The 19,065-nt window shown below is 48.1% G+C and overlaps 3 protein-coding genes across 3 annotated transcripts; all 3 read right to left on the reverse strand.

The window, feature by feature from the left end:
• Window positions 1–4,148: 4,148 nt before the first annotated feature.
• Window positions 4,149–4,700, reverse strand: LOC111257199 (lysM domain-containing protein ARB_03442-like). Its single transcript, XM_022826317.1, has one exon. The coding sequence runs from the start codon at window positions 4,615–4,617 to the stop codon at window positions 4,366–4,368; it is 252 nt and encodes an 83-aa protein (XP_022682052.1). The 5' UTR covers window positions 4,618–4,700; the 3' UTR covers window positions 4,149–4,365.
• A 5,713-nt stretch (window positions 4,701–10,413) lies between these two features.
• Window positions 10,414–11,024, reverse strand: LOC111257225. Its single transcript, XM_022826402.1, has 2 exons — window positions 10,888–11,024; window positions 10,414–10,762 (listed from the first exon to the last, which is right to left on the reverse strand). The coding sequence occupies exons 1-2, from the start codon at window positions 11,022–11,024 to the stop codon at window positions 10,576–10,578; spliced, it is 324 nt and encodes a 107-aa protein (XP_022682137.1). The 3' UTR covers window positions 10,414–10,575.
• Window positions 11,025–16,676: 5,652 nt separating this feature from the next.
• LOC101762732 lies at window positions 16,677–17,490 on the reverse strand. The gene is made up of 2 exons (XM_004970136.2): window positions 17,315–17,490; window positions 16,677–17,238 (listed from the first exon to the last, which is right to left on the reverse strand). The coding sequence occupies exons 1-2, from the start codon at window positions 17,442–17,444 to the stop codon at window positions 17,021–17,023; spliced, it is 348 nt and encodes a 115-aa protein (XP_004970193.1). The 5' UTR covers window positions 17,445–17,490; the 3' UTR covers window positions 16,677–17,020.
• Window positions 17,491–19,065: the final 1,575 nt, after the last annotated feature.

Here is a 19,065-nt window from a genome sequence, read left to right on the forward strand (position 1 = left end):
CGCATGTTCCACCTCATCACCATCTTCACATCCTCCGATCCTCCTCGTACGCAGCATCGCAACCGCGGCCGCCAACGGGCAACGTCGACGGCGACCTCGCCCTCTCCTTCCTCACAAGCGGCGCTGATCGGACGGACTGGGCGCCGCCTCGTAGAAGCACCTCTTCTGCTACAACGGCTACCTCTCCTGAGGAATCTGGATCCCAGCCTCCCAGGAACTCGTCGTCGCGGACCCAATCTCCCGCCGCTGCGTCTGCCTCCCGGCGCCGTCCCGCCGGCCGCCGGGCGCGCATCGAGTACACAGTACAGCCTCTTCTCCGACCACGTCATCTGCGTGTTGCGAGACACCGCCTTGGGCGAGCTGAGCGCGCTGGTCCTATCCTCCGGCGACCTCTCCTGAGCTGACATCGCCGTACGTCGCGAGCATCTCGCCGCTGGCTCTCGAGTGATGCGGGCAACTCCGGTCGCTGTACTGGGGGCTCAACGGCGTGGAGCACATGGTGCCATTCAGCACAATGTCCACTGTACGGCCATGGAGATGGAGTTCTCGGTGCTAGAGCTCCCACTTTCCTCGCGGTAGCAGCTTCGATGCCGTGGACAGGGGAAGAGGTGAATATCAATTTGCTCCGATCCACCTCCTCACCATGATTAGTTTGTCCCATACAAACCGATTTGAAGATTATGCAGCAGCCAGCAGGAGCTTCTAGCTTGCAAACTAATTCTTGCTCCGTAAGACCCGTTTGGATCCCTTCATTTTGAAAATGAAGGAATTAGAATATATTTAATATAGTAGGCTATTTATCTTGGCACGTGATATTCCATAATTTTTCAAAATTTAAATATAAGTCTATCTTGAATTTATGGGGTGGTAGGTGGAAATTGATTCTATAGATCCCCATGCTATGTTTCTAATGTGCAACTTATAGCACGTTCTTCGACTTGCTTCGCTATAGCAGAAGTGCAGCACATAAATATCTCTCCCATATAACCAACAATAATATACAAATATATTCCACATGCAACTATATTAGCTTAATTAATTCGTGTCTAAATTATGATTATTAGAATATATCCAACGGGGCCTAAGCTTAATTGTACAAATTTCCCTTGGTGCCTGTAGCTTTCCTATATCATATCTCACAGATGGTTGTACTTAACTTCTTATACTGTACAGTAATGTTCAGAACCTCATACAACTCTGAGTAATAATTTTCTTAAATGCAAACATTGATTTAAAAAGGACTTTAATTATTTGGACTTTCACTTCTACAGAAACATACACTCGTCAAAACCTCCATGATTAGTTTGTTAGGTGCAGGCGTGCAGCATCTCTGTATAACTGAAGTTTTTGAGTTCAATGCAGGAATAGGCTTTTATTTGGTATTGTTGAAATGAACTTGACACCGGAATGTGACACCAAGCTCCAGCGCATGATGAAGAGTTGGGCAAAGGCGATGCTGGAAAATGAAAAAAAAATGTTCAGTAGTGTTTCTACTTGATTTAGATGACCTCTGTTTCTATACAACAGTCAGCTTGGAGATTGCTCCTAAATCATTCTTAATTTCCTAGAGTACTTCGTTGGTGCAGTCATACTTTTTTTGGATAAGTTTTTGTCTTCTCTTTCCCTGGTGCGACCAGCACGTTTGTCTCTCATGAATTGAGTTAACGTCGTCGCATATGCAAAATCTGATTTTACCTCTTTTATTGCTAATCATATAGGAAAACCTGATTTGCTGCAGTTGATGACTACTACGTCCACCATAGCTCCCCGAATCTCTGTATGTGCATGTATTTATTAGCTAGATGTAACTTTCAGTTTACTGCTACTGCAGACCTTAATATTGATCGTGCAAAATTGATAGCGTATTAGTTTCGTTGCAGTTCGATGTGACAAATTAAAGGAGACATATCCCATGCACGGCCCAATCCGTTTGACGCGGCAACGCCGCGTCTAAGTTTCTAGCCAGTCCACGAAAGAGCCGTAGAGATCAGCTTATCAGCGGGCCGGGGTCAGGTGGCCCGCTCAGGTCCGGTCTCGTCTGCGTCTTCCTGCTGCTATTCGACCGAGCTAGCTATCTAGCGTGGCGTGGTACAAACAGTCTATGCAAATGCGCACACAGTTCCGGAGTTTTCCATCGGGAGGTGAACCTAGGAGGATCAGGGTTTTCCATTGCAATCTTGTACTCTGTATGACTGGTACTACTGCATGCTTCGGTATTGCGCCAGTGATCTACAGATGCCAAATCATCTCCAACTCCATGTTAACTACATGACCTGATGCGTCCATCCTCATCCACATTGCTGTCGCCCGTCTTCCATTATTGGACATTTGGACTAGCGGTGGTGGTACGAACTGTTCCGGTTAAATTATTGCTGCCCGCGTGCCGAATGCTTTATGGTTTCAGGTTGTGTTCCTGAATTAGAATGTCCTGATGACCTCAAGATATGGATATTTGTCGATGTGTCTACTGAAGTTCGACCAGAGAGCAGGAACAACACTGAGATGTTCACGGCATGTTTTCCCAGGGAAGTAGAAGAGTGTCATGCTCATACTGTCATACATAATGCTGCTACATTATGATCATAGCCAGAGATGAATGCGAGGATTTTTTTTTTAAAAAAAACTTGTAGGAGCACTGCTATGTCATTTAAGAAGAGGTAGGCCCCGTTTGGTAGAGCTTCGGCTTCTCATAAAACGGCTTCGGCTTCAGCTTCTTCGATGGAGTGGCTTTTTTAGTGAAGCTAAAGCCGTTTTGCAAAACGTTTGGTAAAACGGCTTCTCAATGGCAATATATGTAATTTTATGATCACTTAATGCTTGGAGAGAGAGGGGAAGCCGGTGAAGCCACTTTTTTCGGCTTCTCCTCTCTAGTGTAAGCCGTTTTGCGGCTTCTCCTTAGCTTTGGTGGTGAAGCCGTTTTGAAATTGACCCTTTGGTAGGGTTTCATCAAAAGCCGGTGGAGAAGCACTTTGAGAAGCCCTACCAAACGGGGCCGTAGTAAACAAGTTCTTATGAAGTCAATACTACATAAATAGATAGTCCCTTAAAAAAACAATAATCATAAAACTATAATCATGAAACTAAAGTGAACTCAGGTCTCCACGGGCCATCTTCCGAAACCCATGGCCTGTGGAGAACCCAACAGGGGCGGACGAATGAGAGTAGGACCCGGGCTGAATTGTTGTTTTGTAGGCTAACAATGGCCTCTTGGGCCTCATTTTCTTTAGGTGGAGATAAGCTCATAGGCTTGGAACTAGTGAATACCACAAGGATTATATGAGCTGGATCCGGGCGGCAGCCCCCAAGCCAGGGTCCTAGATCCGCCTCTGAACCCATGTGGATGCGGTTCGTCAAGGGCGTGATTGGATGGCTGGACCTCCCCAACCTGCCCTGCATCCGTGAGCCAGGCCGCCCCTGACCAGGCTGGTTGCATGCACGTATACGGATACAAGTTGCTTCGAGCTGCTATTTGGTCTGCTGCATAGTTAGCACTCCTGCTCCTCTGCACGCTTCCCCAAGCGGCTCATTCTTGCACCGCACGAGCCAGGCTTGGAAACAGCTAATTCTCACGTTTCCATGGAGCCTGGCTGCGGGAGCATCTTTACACGCTGAGAGCCTAGCTCAGTGGCTTGAGCAGGCAACCAAACTAGCACTCGTTGCATCTCACGAGCCCGTGCAGGGAATGGTTCACCTCCGTACAGGGAACCAATCAGATCCTAATATTGTTCAAAGTAGGCGACATGGCTGCTGATGGCAAGATGATTCTGAGTATGTGTGCCTCCATCCAAGAAAACAAATCATTTTAGTATTGTCCTAAGTCAATTTTTTTTAAATTTGACCAAGATTATAGAAAAACTACATATATTTATGGTATGAAATAAGTACCATTAGATTTATCATGAGATATGTTTTTATAGTATACCTATTTGATGCAATAAACATTGATACTTTTCTTTATAAATTTGATTAAAGTTGAGAAAGTTTGACTTAAGACAAATATAGAATGACTGATGGAGGAAGTATGGTGACGTGTGTATGTGTAAGCGTCACTATGTTTTTCAAAAACATCCATTAGAATAGCCAAAGAACACATGCTACAAAACACGACACACCTGATAATTATTTTCATACCATACCTGGTACATGGCCAGAGTGACAGATTACTCCACAACAATACGAGGAAGTAGCAAATTCAGCCGATCTTAGTTATAGTAAACTAAGGCTCTTAGAGGTAAGCGTATATAAGAGAGATCTCCTTATTCATAGCACAAACATTCTTTCCTGGCGAAATATAAAGGGGTATATAGCACGAACGTAACGACGTTACGTTGTGCTCGATCGACCAGGGTGCCAGCAAAAACTCGATCAAGCGGTAACGGCGGCGACACAGACCCACTGGCCGATGAAGAGGTTGTGGCAGTTGATGTTGGGGTTGAAGCTGAGGAACTGATTCAGGGTCAGACCGGTAGCCTGCGCCACGGCGAAGCACGTCTCCCGCTCCTTCACCCCGTACGCCTTGGTGCAGGTCAGCAGCGACCCCACCGGGGCTGCGTCCGCCAGGGTGACGGTGACGAGGAGGAACGCGATCACAATAGCGGCGGTGCCATGGTTCGCCATTGCAAGGATTTTGCCCGTGAAGGAGGCTATGAATGAGCAACGCAGATAGGCCGGTGTGCGTGTGCAAGCTTGAGGTCTCTGCTTTGCTGATGCTGCGAGTGGCTTGGCTATGTTCTCGTGTGCCTTCTTATATAGCGTAGCGAGTGCAAAAGCCAAAAGGCGATTACATTTTGGTGACAACATAATCGCGTATATTCCACCACGACCTCGGAAATGGCGCTCCGGTCAACTACTGTACGTACTGGTGATACGATTTACGGGCATGTCGTTGCCCATACTTGCATGGCGGCCATTCTTTTCTTAGGTGAAATGAATTGAAGTTTCTGGTTCCTCAAAAAAAAAGAAAAGAAATGAAGTTCGGCTTGCTTTGGGGAAAACAAACAGAGCTTCATGGCCAAGCATTCTTGTTCGATTTTGGACCGGGGCCAAGTGAAGTATTGAAGCATAGAGCAATGGAAAAAAGTAGTTACAATTCCTATAAAAGTAAATGTATAGTTTATCACGTGTAACTTTGAATGTGTAACTAGGACTATGGACAAAGACAACATTTTACAAAGTGTCATTAGGACGAAACTCACAACACTATTGATTTCATCGCCTAAGTAGGCCTAAAAGTTGTAGTGATTATAAAAGCACATGCATGTAACAATGATGCTAAGCCTTCAATTGTCCATGGATATTAACAAGACGATTCTGATAATACACTAATTTGTCCGGCCGGCTGGCAATTTTCTACTAGTTATCATTAGCTAGCTAGCAATAAAGTAATTATTGAATCGATAGACGAGGCTAGCTATAGACAAGAACCAAGAGCCAGGGGCACAGGCTAAGCACAAGACATGCGTGAGGATTGGTGTGTAATGATACTTCAACAGGGGAATAGAGGATGTAGCCCAGATAAGGGAAATTAGGATTTGATATAAATTTAAAGAATTCTGATAATTTTCCAACAAATTATCTTAATTAGGGTAAGTATAATCAGTCAGTGGGGCCTCCATGAATGTTAGTACATATTTCTGAAGGTAGAGAATGTTAAATTTCCATCGAAAGAAAATATAGCCCATTTTGGTAGGGCTTCTTGAGAGGCTCCTCTAACGGCTTCTCACGAAACCCTACCAAACGGACCGAAGCAAAATGGCTCCTCCGATGAAGCTCCAAAATTTCCTTTGAGAGGAGCTAGGAGAGGGAGGAACCAAAAAACTGGCTCCCCGCGACTTTTCCTCATTTCCCACCTTTGCCCTCGGGGTGGAGGGCCCGCGGGCAAGCTATGGCTGCAAACAGCAGCGCCAGGTGGCCGGCGGCTGGAAAATGGGGCGGAGGCAGCCTGCGGCAGGGAGGGGGGAGGGTGGATATGGCCGGCGACAGGAGTGGTAGGGCTAGCCATCGACGGAGGCAAGCCGATGGGGATGGCATGAGGTGGGGGCTAGTCGGCGGTGGGAGATAACGTAGGGGGCTTGCCAGAGTCGGAGGTCAGCATTCGACCGTGGGAGGAACAAGACCGAAGGAAGAAGATCGTGAGCTGGATAAGGAAGAGAGAGAAGGGGAAGGAGAGAAAAATAAAGGAAAAAATGGGAAGGAAAATAAATAGGATGAAAAAAAAAGAAAAAAAAGGGTATCATGGGTATTTCACCTTACCTTTCCGCTTTAAACTACCGGAGGAGCCGGTTTGCCGAACATTGTTCTAAACAGACAAGCCGAAGCTAAAAAAGCTGCTCCATCGAAGAAGCCACAGTTACAGCCGTTTTAGCTACAACCGGAGCCCTGCCAAACGAGCCCTATATATCTCTCGTAGATTTGGTGTAACCGCATTTGTAGAGCTTCTCTACAAATATATTAATGACATCAATGTATTTAATTAATGTAAATATTGACGCATTTGTCTTTTGTTAGGCCATCTGAAAACAGAGTAGTATTTCTATTTGTCCCTTGATATTGTGCTGAAAATCAATATATCCATCTCCCTAGTTTGTACGTGCAGAGAGTATATATGCACTGTCTAGAGTCTAGAGTAGACCATCTCGATTGTGCAGAATCCCTTTTACAGGAATATGGTATAAGTCTAAATACAAAAGGAAAAAATAACAAGACTTTATATGGGCTTATTAGGTACCTCAAATCTATATCTATATCTATACCTATTTATAAAGTGTGGACCGCTTCTGCCCACTTTTTTTATTTGATCCAACTTAATCTCGTTGACATGTGGATCTAATTATTATATACCACACCGACAGGTGGGTCCATATCGTTGACCGTGCCCACGCCGCGTCCCTCTGATTTCCCTCCTCCTCTCCTCTCCGCAGTCGCACACGCATCCACCTGCGCCGCCTCGCCTGCGCCGCCGCTTCGCTTGCGTCGTCCCCGCTCTGAGCTGCGCCCGCGCCCGCCCAGGGAGTCGGCCTCCCGATCCACCGCCGTCTGTCCCGCTTCCCCGCGCTGCACCACTTGGGCTCCCTCCCGGAGTTCGCCGCTGCCTTGGCCTCGCCGCTCAAGCTGCGCCTGCGCTCGCCCAAGGAGTCGGCCTCTCGCTCCGCCGCCGTCTGTCTCCCTCCCCCGCACCACACCACTCGGGCTCCATCCCGGAGTTCGCCGCGCTCGCCTAGGGAGTCACAACGCGTCGCGTAGGAGTTGGTGCAAAAGCCACCACCATGGAAGGCGACCATGACGGGGAGCTTGCTGCTGCTTCTTCCCCCTCCATTAGTGGCGGTCCCGGCAATGGCTGGAGAAGCTGCCTGTACACGCGGAGGCCCAGAGCGAGCGCGGCGTCGTAGTGGTGCTAGTGGACTAGATCTCATCATCTTCGGCCCGGATGCTGGTGCTGCTCTTGGCAGTCGCGCTGCGAGCTCATCGGGAGGTTGAGGATGAAGTTCCCCGCACCGAAAGACCCTCCTCTCCCATCGGGCGCTGCAGATCTGGCGGGGGAGAAGGATGACCGAGCAGCTACAGCGGATAGCGTGGTTGAGAATGCGGGCCTCAGCCCATAGCGGCACCGCATCAGCAGAGGAGTGCGGCCTAGAAGACCGCTGGCATGGCCTATGTGCATCTCCCCGCCTCGCTGCAGCCATGGTTGGCACGCCAGCGCCAGCACGCAGGACAACGTGGGTGCGAGCGCCTGCAGCAGTGTGTCCCTCGCACGGCAGTGTGGGGGGCAGTTGCAGCAGAGTAGTACTAGCTTCGTCGGTCGGGCAACGGTGGAGGCCGGGTAGCAGCAGCAACGCACGGCGAGCGAGCAAAGGTGGGGAACTGAGCAGGTCGGCTTGGCTGGACTAGCGGCGTGAAGACCAAAGAGAAGATAAGGAAGGCTGAATAGATAAGGTGGGAAAAAGGAGAGGGGTAAAAAAGAAAAAGAGAAGGGGGTAAATATAGATTGACTTAAAAAAATGACGGATTACAACATCCAATTACATCAGAACCTCCGTATTCTTGTGATAGCACCTGGTATAAAATCCATGAACTTTTCTCCCTGCGATAGCTTATCTACTTTTTAATTTTTTTTTTGCAGGATTTCGGGAACGAGAAGAAGAAAAGTGGTAAAGCACTATAAACATGAATCAGAAATAAGCAAATAAGCAGATAATTATTTTAGGGAGGGTAAAGACCCGTAGCAACGCACGGGCAATTCTAGTCACTACTAAATGTATAGAATTTTAATAGCCAATAAAGTACCAAATTTTGATACAACTTCTCATCGGGGTCAGCTGATCCCAACGGATTTTAAAAAATTGAATGAAAATCACGATACATGGCTGTTAATACTGCTTGATGACCCCGTTGTCTGATAGACATGATCTCGGCGAGCTTCTGGTCTGACTCCGCCGCTACTCCCTAGCTAGGTATAATCATGTGATACCTCTTGGTATTTCTCAAGGATAGTTTCGAGAACGTGCATTGCACATGTTTCATTAAAAGATAGGGGAAAAACAACCTAAGTCAGCAGAGTCACAGGTAAAATGTTGAAAAGTTAATTGAGAAAAAACGCATCACAGCACAGCTCAAAAAAAGACCCAAAAGTTTTTTAAGGACAAAAAGGAATATAACCATTATGTGCCATATGTAGGGTTGTTACACATTTCTTTAGCTACTAAGTATCTCTCTCCATGTGAAATATACAACTCTTGTGACCATTGGATTAAAATCCAATAATTTGGATTCAAACATACTCTACAACTACTCTGACCATTGAATTAAAATCCAATAATAATTTGGATTCTGACCACTATATATATAAATGTGAAATAAATTTGGAACATTTTGTTTGTCCACTTGGTATATTTTTCCTAAAAAATCTCGCCCTAATTTCTAAAGAATATTTTATTTCTCCATTTGGAACTTATTATTTCATTGCGATTATATTTTTTTCCCTTAACCTGGAACATTGCAAATCTGATAAACTTTTACCAGAAAATCTGTAAATAACGTTTCTCAAATGAGATACATCATTTAATATCATGTATAAGGATCTAAGGAAACCAACCATGTGACACATAGTTCTTCTAATCGAGAGCACATGCCCCCACCCCCGTTCTGCATACGTAACTGTTTACCAATCTATGTCCCGCCCTCTTCCCTATCGCTACCTATGCTCTTTCCTTCGATCCATACATCCGCTGCCTACCTCTATGCACTCTACCGTTCACTCTGCCGTTTGGCCACACAAGATTGTAACTAAGAAAATGTAAATTAGACTTGCTTACCATTTTTAAAGTGTGCAAAAGTGAACGAGTATTATCCTATCTGTGCAAATCTCAACTCTATTGATATAATTGTGTTCAGCTTCATTACTGATCTCCCCCAGTCCATGCTTGCTTCTCTGAATGTCCGTGTTGCTTGCTTCTTTGTTTACTTAAACGTCACTAATGCAAATGTAGAGAGCGAAGATCGTGCAGATCTTCTCTTTTCCAATTTCTTAATTTTTTTCCTGGTGTTTACAAATCTGAAACGTAGACCTGTGTTTTTTTGTTTCATGACCTTTTGATGACAGTCAAGCATTATGCTACTAATATCATTTTTTTACAGTTCCATATGTAGATAATAGCAACGTAATATCAGTTCGAGTTCTCTGCTAGCATGCTCCTGATATTCTAATAATCTTGGTCAGTTTAACACATGCTAGTATTGCCATTGATTTTCACAGGCAGAGTTGCTGAGCACTAGGGCCTACTGCTATCTGATTCTTGTTAGGCTCACAAACTTCAAATTCTGCCACTGAATATGTCTGCTATGTACACGAACTATAACTATGAATGCTTAGACTTCACATTGCAGATTTGGTCTGAATGCTTTGACTAGCAAGGAGGAAGCCAAGGGAAGACCTTCTGTTGCATCGCACTATTATGTCCGTCAGTTTTTCATGCGAATGTGCTGAAGTGTGAATAGATGCTAACATGTGTCAAACTAGCAACAAAATGATATGCAAAGACCAAATATATACTTGATCGCCTCATGCATGAATTAAATAGTTTATAGACAACCTAATAGACATATCATTATATAAATTGTCTGTTTAGTTGTCTGTACGTGACATGGCATGTGTTTGCAGACAACGATCGTCTAAACTGTTGTAGATGTTCAGGATGAAGATTCAACGAAAGATCAGAATCTCAATCCATATCTCAATCTATCCTATCAATCCCGTTCTCTACCCACCGCTGCCTCTGTTGTGCCATCTTACTACAATGCTATCGGTATTTCCCAAGAAAATAGATGAAGAATATAAGAATGGAACACATGCACAATAGTTGGAACAATTTTCAATGCAAATCTGTCACGGGGACGAGTAATACTACATGACTCCAGAATACAATAAAGTGGCACAGCCGAGAGAGCCGACCTTAGCAACTTTGGCTCATACAAGCAAACAAATGCTTGGAGACCTCCTTTATTGGTAGCACAAACATCATAATAAGCTGCATGTAAAAAAAAAAGTGAATGGCTGCGCGCGCGTAGACTTGACTTTGATCAAGCGGAAGTGGCCGCAAGGCAGATCCACTGGCCGACGAAGACCTTATCGCAGTTGATGTTGGGGTTGAAGCCGAGGAAGTCATCCTGCGTCAGCCCCGCGCCCTGCGCCACGGAGGAGCACGTCTCGCCCGCCTTCACCCCGTGCACCTTGCTGCAGGTCAGCGACGGCACCGCCGCGGCGTCACTCGCAAAGTAAACTGCAAGAGATCCCATTAATTTCTCCAACAGTTAGACCTTGTTGCCGCCTTGCCGGATGATTTTCATTGGACGATGCAGCTCATTATCATTGCTGTAATTAACGTGTGCTGCCTCTGCCTACCTCCACGCGCGTCTCGGTGTATGGTGAGCCTCGCGTTGTGGTGCTTGGCGAGCCTCGCGTCGGCGACGGCGACCGTCACGAGGAGGGACGCGATCAGGAGGGCGGCGGCGCGGTGGTCGTTCGCCATTGCAAATCTTGCTGCTTGATTGAAATGTAAACAGGTGATATGTATGTAGAGGTAGAGTTGTGATTGTTTGCTTGGTGATGCAAGGCGGTGGTTCGGTTGACGCCTTCTTATAGCAGGGTAGCGATTATTGTAGGAATTGATAAGACGTGCGCGACAAAACGAAGACGCTGGGAGCTCACACGGCCTTGGGAATGTCGTCGGAGAGAGTACTCGTGGACGTGTCATCGATGCACATTTTTAAGCCGGCTAATCCTTCGCCATTTGGCCAGGGACCAATATAATTGAACAAAAGAGGGTGTTTATGATTCCAATGGAGCTCATTTGACCATGGTGTGGCCCTGGGGTGAAGGTATAATCAATGGAAAAGGTCAACATAATCCCATAGTATAAAACCAGATATTCTACCCTCATGTTTGCAAAACCATTCAAATAACCTCCTCAAGTGGTATTGCATCGCGGTTTTGCCATGTCAGCTTGCTGAGATGGATTACGCTGCTGATGTGGACTGCCTAATAAGTGGGTCCCGCTTGTAAGTATGCCCGGCCGACGGTGTTGATTGTTGAGTGGGGACGATGGCTTCTGCGCAGCTAGCTTGCACGGCAACTTGTGAACGGCGGCCAGCGAGCGTTGCACAGGGAAGGGGAGGGAGCAGCCTGGGGCTTACATTTGCAGGCTCTCGTAAGTGCCCATCGAGCCACGGCAGAGGTGTGGAGTCAGTGGAGAGGAGGACGGCGGGGCTGCTCGGCGCGAGGTTCTTGACGCAAGTACCCAGGGCATGGAGCGGGATGGGCGAGGCGCAGCGCATGCGGCTGGACGAGATTGCTTGGCTCAGGTGATAAGCAGGCGAGGCAGGTGGATGGCAGCGCACTACATAGGGGTTAAGAAGCAAACAACGGCGGGGCAACAAGTCAATAACTAGCCTATGCCATGGTTGGTGAAGAAACAAAGGTCAGGTTCAATTTGTAACATGGTGACCAGAGCAAGTGAGCCTGCTCTGCTCCGACCCATGCTCGTCGTAGCTGCTCCGTCCTGGCCCTCAGCCCGCCGCGACACCAGAGGTGCAGACCATGGTGGCACTAGGAGTCAGGCATCGGGTGCGCGCTGCCTCCAGGGTGCATATGCAAGCGACCATCGCGTCGCATGCGGTTCGCGGATGCTCGAGCAGCAGCGGCACGGCATACGCCTCGCCAGGAGATGCTGGTGTGGCCACGGATGCAGTGGAGACGCAGAGACCGTGGGAGACGCGGCGGATGCCAGGAAGTGGATGAGGCAAGGTGCGTAGCGCCCCAGTCCTTTCCTGCAGCCGCCAATCCTCGGGTCCTCCTATGGACGCTCTGATTCGGTCTGCAACACTGCAGATTTCATCAGCCCATGCTTCGATTTGATCTGCGCAACCTCCGACTTTGCCCTCCCATGCTCCGATTTGGCTTGCGTCTGCTTCAATTTCACCGGCTCGTGCTATGATTTGGCCTACGGACCGCTGATTTCATCTGCCCGTGCTATAATTTGGTCCACACCTGCTTCTATTTCACTGGTCCTTGCACTCTCACACGTTGGAAGGCTCGGACCTCGCCTGTGCCGGTCCTCGCTTGCCCTTCGCGGCTGCTGCCCGCACGCCGCCGCCTTCCCCAGGGGCAAGGGGGCCGTGGTGTTCAACAAAAGGCCGGTGACACTTACAAGTGGGTCCTACACATTGGCCGGTCCACATCAACATCTTAGTCCACCTCAACGCGTCAGCGTGGCAAAACCTCTATGCAAAACCACCCTAGGAGGTTATTTGAACGGTTTTGCAAACGTGAGGGGTAGAATACCTTGTTTTATAGGTTGAGGGGTTATGTAGTTCACTAGCAATAGGTTATAATCATATTAGGAGTGCTAATGCACCCAAAAAATTATAAAAACAGAGGTTAGGAATAGAATTACAATGATGCAACTTTAGGAGAGACACCAAAGTGCAGAGTTACAAGAACCACCACCTGCGACCAATAACAGAAACACAACAACAGAAAAAAAACCACAGCACCACCACCTCACTAAAAAGGACCTAAGGCGACTGAAACTTGTAGGAGATAAGGACACCATAAACACACGCACATCACCGATTGCCTAACAACCCGGAGCCAGCAGAGGTGGAGCAAGAATGTCATGCAGGACAATACCTCCAAGGGGGAGCGACACCAATGCAGCCATCGCCCGTCTGTCCATGGAGGAGCAGACCAAGTCTTCACCTAGCACAACCAAATGGATTTGGTGGCCGCAACAACGCCCCAAGCAAGGTGACCTATGTTAAGGAACGCAACCGTTGTCGGCACCGGTGAATGCCGTTAAAGCTCTCGCTAAGGTCCCCGAAACCAACTCTACGCAGCCGACCACCAAGGCCTGGATGAGAGCCAAATTGATAAGATGGTAGCAAGAAATCCACGGCCACGATGATGGGGAACATCCGCAGGCCAGCCGACCGGCATCACAACGATCCAAAGACGACCAGGGGCGACGGCGACGACCAAAAGACGACCACAGGGGGAGGGGGAGCCGAGGGCCCCCTAGTAACACTCGATGACGATGATTGGGGACGATCCATGGTAGCGGTAGTCGTCGTGGGGTGGTGATGACCCGAAGCACCATGGGGAGGACGAAGACCCATCCTCCTATCCCTACCAGCGAAGAAGATGACTGGAGGAGGCATGGCCTCATGAGCGACAACCATAGGCAGGAGCGACCCAAGAGCGAGCGACTCATTGCGTCGACCGCCATCACCGAAGAGGGCAACTACGTGGTCATTCCAAAAGCAGTTGAAGTACGGGCCGATGAGGTCAGCCGGCATCGGGCGGCGGGGGGATAGGCCGGCGAGCGCGTCGCCCCCCTCTTGCGTGGCACGACAACCTCCCCACTGTCCTCCTCCATGACCATAGCACCGTGAATGTGGACGCTGCGCCAGGCGTCTGCCATGAAGCCATAGTTTGGAGCCGGTGGCAATGAAGCATCGACCCGCCGGGGGGAGCTAGGTGACCCGACCCGGAAAGGTGCGACCTTGGATGTGCCGGCAACATCCCGACCTTGCTGGGGGGAGAGTGGTGACCCGACATGTAAAAGTGCGACCTTGGATGTGCTGACGACATCCCGACCCACCGGCGGCCTTGACGGCGGGAAGGAAGCCCGAACCGGCTGTGCACCGGCAGCAGGAGAGGGGTCGCCACCGCACCGTAGTTGGAGGGCCCCGGGAAGCACGGATCCGGACGCACCATGCGTGTGACTGCAGCAGACCCACCGCCCCGGCGCCAAGGAGCCCCGGGCCGCAGATGGAGAGCGCCGTCCATGCCGAGGGCGCCCCGTCGGGTGGTGGCGCCAAGAGCAGCATCGTGGGGATAGGTGCGGCCGGAGGCTAGCGGCCCAGAGCCACGCGGCGAGGCACGGGGACGCGCTCGGCGCGCGCGCCCAGCCAGTAGCCCCGGCTCCACGTGCTGTCGCGTGGCGAGGTCCAGCGGTGCGGCGTCGCCATGCTCGCTGGGCTAGGACGACGACCCCTCCCGAGCCTGGGAGAGCGCAGATCTGGGCCTGAAGGCAGCAGACCGGCGAAGGGCAGCCGGCAGCACCGGCGACCGGAGGCGGCAACCAAGGCAACCTAGATTAGGAGAGCAAGGGAGGGAGAGAAGGAAGGAGGAGGGGAGGAGACGCGCGTGGCACTGGCTTCGGGGCGTCGCTGGTGCTAGACGGGTCGCCCCCAAGTTCCTCCTTAGATCCAATTTTTCACCATATATGCACCCATGCAGTCCAATTGTATGCACCACCATATATGCACCCATGCAGTCCAATTGTATGCACCACCATATATGCACCCATGCAGTCCAATTGTATGCACCCATAAAGCAAGGGCACCGTCCTCCAATTTTCTCCAGCTACTGTTGCTAGCACAACCACGTTAGCCTCAATGGCAAGGGCGTACGACCGGATGAACTCGTCCAGGTTCCATTCGCCCTGGAACTAGAGCAGCTTGGCTATTCAAAAACGGAAACCTTTCTAAAAGGTTGTTGAGCCTTCAGGTCATCCTGAAGGGGCGAGCTGTAGTTAGAGGTTAGTGCCCTCAGCGCCTTACGATGGTTAGTTGGATGGCTCGGCCACTCGCACCTCATGCTACTCCATTAGTCCCGATTACTATATTATGGTGATATGATGTCATATCGGAGCTGTCGATATTATAAAGCACAATACTTTGATCATCCACTCACCAAGGTCAAGATGGACGCCAACGCCATCAAGACATTAATTGGTGGAACAGGGACATCAGAAAATCAAGTGAAAGGGAAAAAAGGACCAAGGCAGTTCTAGCTGAAGCTCTGGTGGAACGGTGGCTTGAGATGCCATCCACCCTGTTAAGTTGTTTCATTGTCAACCTGAGATCCGGTATCAGTCAAATTCTTCTCTCAACATCGTTAACATGTTGACGTCCCTCTCGGCATGGATTTTTGATTTGTTGAGTCCTTTATTGATTGGTTTGGATACCAGAGCAATGGTGACAGGCTTGGCAACGATCTTTCTTTTGTTAGGTGTGCTGGCTTGGTGTCATCGTCGACCCCTAGCATGGCGGGGATTACGACGTTGGTAATGCGAGTAGTGGTGGTGGGGTCTGTTATGGCTGTGGGCCTGTGGCCTGCCGAGCTTCCTAATTCATCATCAATACAGGTTTCAACCTTATTACTAAAAGAAAATGACAAGTAAATAATAGTAACGTAGCATGAAATTTATAACGACAGAGAAGAGTTGAGTTTCATCAATACGAAACCTAACCTACACAATTACTAAGGATTTTGAAACTGAAATGAAACTCCGTTGAGAACAGTTTATTTCATCCCAACATCTTTTATCAATCCTATGCAGCCGTGGCTAGCATGAATGCTAGTAGCTAATTAGGATACAATTTATCAAGCCATTCTGCCACTATTATGTTCTGACGGTTATTTTTTAATGAGACTACATGTTAGCCTACGTGTGAAAAGTAGCCCTTCACTTGCGAGCTTTTTTACGCACGATACTACGTTCATTACTGGATAATTTAGTAATTGTTACAATTTCAAATGGAATGATCTTTTAGACTTTATATTAGTGTCAAAAAATATTATATTGATGACATTTGTGTTCTTTTATCATGATACCCTTATACTACCTGTACTACTCCCGTACCATAGGTGAAATTTTTAGTAGTAAATCTTGACCGTTGGATGTTTATATTAGTCATTTTTGAACACTAGTATAGTCTAGTATTGTATACCGTAAAAGAGGTATAGTCTAGCATTGTGTACTTTTTAGCTTCCAGGAGCTGGGTGCTCTGGCCTGCTCATTGCATTCTTTCTGGGGATCAAAACGAACAGAAAAAATCGAGTCCTGATGAACAATAGGGTGACTTTAAACAGGAGAGACGAGGGCTTTTTTCCCTGACAACAATACAATGTAACTGAATTAGTGGAACAACACAGTTTAGATTGATTGAACAATCTTTGTGTTTTTTTGTGAAAAGTGAAACTTTGCACTGTTACATACTCCTGGCCATACACGATTGATAAAAAGATGCACAGTGTATTAACTTGAAGAATAGCACAGTATATAGAACTCTAAAGCGTAGAACGTACTTATTCAGCAACTTTAGATGGTCGATCGTCCAACATTTTGGTGTAATAATGCTGGGCATACACGATGGAAGAAATTAAGAGCGAGCACACGCACACGGCACACGACGTCAGAACGAAACACACAAGACAACTGATGGAATGGAACCACATTTCCATGCAAATTAAAATCTGTTGCAGACGGCAGAGTGACACATGCGTCACCCCAGAAACACAGGAAATAAAGCGAGGCACAGCCGCCAACCTCAATTAGCATAGCATTCGGCTGCTGCTTATGGAGGTAAAACACAAGAGAAATTAACCTCCTCATTATTCGTAGGCATAGCTCGATGGCGTGGTACGCAGAGGACGAGAGATATCGTCACAAAGTCATCGTCAGGCGCCGCCGGCAGTGGCCGCAAGGCAGACCCACTGGCCGACGAAGACCTTCGCGCAGTTGATGTTGGGGTTGAAGCCGAGGAAGTCGTCCTGGGTCAGCCCCGCGCCCTGCGCCACGGAGAAGCACGTCTCCTCCTCCTGCACCCCGTGCACCTTGCTGCAGCTCAGCGACGGCACCGCCGCCGCGGCATCTTCCTGCTGCTTCACCACGTAAGCTGCAAGGAAATTTTGCCGCAGGTCAGAGAGAGACTGCATGCACAGGTCAGAGAGAAACATGTGTGGCTCTACCACCTCGAGACGCGTCGCGATTCACCGCGATCCTCGCGTTGAGAGGCCTGCGCGCGCCGGCGGCGCCGGCGAGGGCGACGGACACGAGGAGGGACGCGATCAGAAGAGCGGCGGCGGCGCCGTGGTTGGCCATGTTGCGATGCTCGCTGCGCGCGTGTCGGCGTGGAGAAGGAAAGGAATGTGCGTAAGCTCGAGTTGGTGCTGGGAAGAGGGTCTGGTTCGCTCCTTCTTATAGCTTTGGCTACCGTAGAACGAAGTTGATAAGTTGCAAGCAAGCCCGGGCAGCACGGCCTTGGGAATGTCGCTCGACGGGTGAATCGGAGGTGTAACTCGTGGAAGTGTCGTCGATTCACTTTTTTTGCAATTTGGCACCGGGCCAAGTGAAACATAATTTAAAGGAGATGTTTATGATTCCAATGGAGGTCACTTGGAATATTCGGTTATCCATATACAGTAGGATTTTGACTGACCAACGATCTTTTTAATCTTTTTGCCTTGTGTTCCAATGGATATAGTGAAGTTTTGTGAGAAGCACGGAGATGTGCCTCCTGGTTAATATTACCCTCTAAATTTCTGACTAGAGGAAACCGAAATTTAGCCTCGAATTAATCCACATAAACATGTCTAACTCCAGTTTTGGAACTTGAGGGTGAACAAGTCATAAAGCAATCTGGGTTGCAAATTTTGGGTTCCTGATTTTTTCCCCCTTCATATGTATATCAGTATGCAAACTATAGAGCTTGATGAAATCTACAACTTTGTAGTTAGAAACATTCCTTTTAATGCCAAAATAATCAATATAATGTTCATAGCTACTCCTTCCATTCCAAAATACTATTCATTTTGATTTTTAAAAAGTAAAAAAGAATAGTAATTTAAGATGAAGGGAGCACAAATAAACATTTTATTGATTATTTTTGCTTCAAGATCTTTCAAAAAAATATGTGAGCTACAAATTCATAGATCTCCTCCAGCTCTATATTTATAATAGATTTTTTCTCCCTCTGAGTTCATATGAAAATGTTATGATTTTTCTAAGATGCACCGTGCAAAAAAAGGACATTGGGAAATTCCGCTGAGTATAGCCAGTTCAAATGACTACACAAATATAAATTTATAATTTGTTTATTTGGAAAATTGTTTCCGCAAATCACTAAGATAAAAAATACTCCACACATGAAACTGGGATCTCCTATATAGCACACGGAAGATAGATAAGCAACAAGGCTTAAAGTTCATTAGGCCCAATTAGATATTTGAATTCAACCTTTCAATAGATAAGATTTCAACATTTTTCCAATAATAAATCAACATATCGAAAATTGCAGATTCAACCATTTTGAAAAGCTAGATCAACATTTAAAAAATACTACCTTCAACATTTGTCCAAAACTATTTCAATATTTTTAGCAGATTGATTCAACATTTGTCAAATACGATATCAACATTTTGAAAAAAAAAATGGCATCTAGCAATGGCATCCGACGGCCCGGCGGCGCCCGACGGCAGCGGCGGCCGCCCGGGCGGCGGCGGCGTCCCAGATGAGACCGGCGCCCGTGGGTCGGCCGGCAGTCGCGAACGGCGGCGGGCCACGCGAGGCTACCGACGTTCGCGGACAGCGGCGGGTCGCGGGGTGCCAGCGGCCGATGGACGGCGGCGGGGTGGACGGCGCGGTGACGGCGCTCGTGGGCAGCGGCGGTGGGTGAGAGAGAGGGGTAGGGTTGGGGAGAGGAAGCATATCCAACGGATGAAAA

This window comes from Setaria italica, chromosome V (genome assembly GCF_000263155.2).
Source record: "Setaria italica strain Yugu1 chromosome V, Setaria_italica_v2.0, whole genome shotgun sequence".
NCBI lineage: Eukaryota > Viridiplantae > Streptophyta > Magnoliopsida > Poales > Poaceae > Setaria > Setaria italica.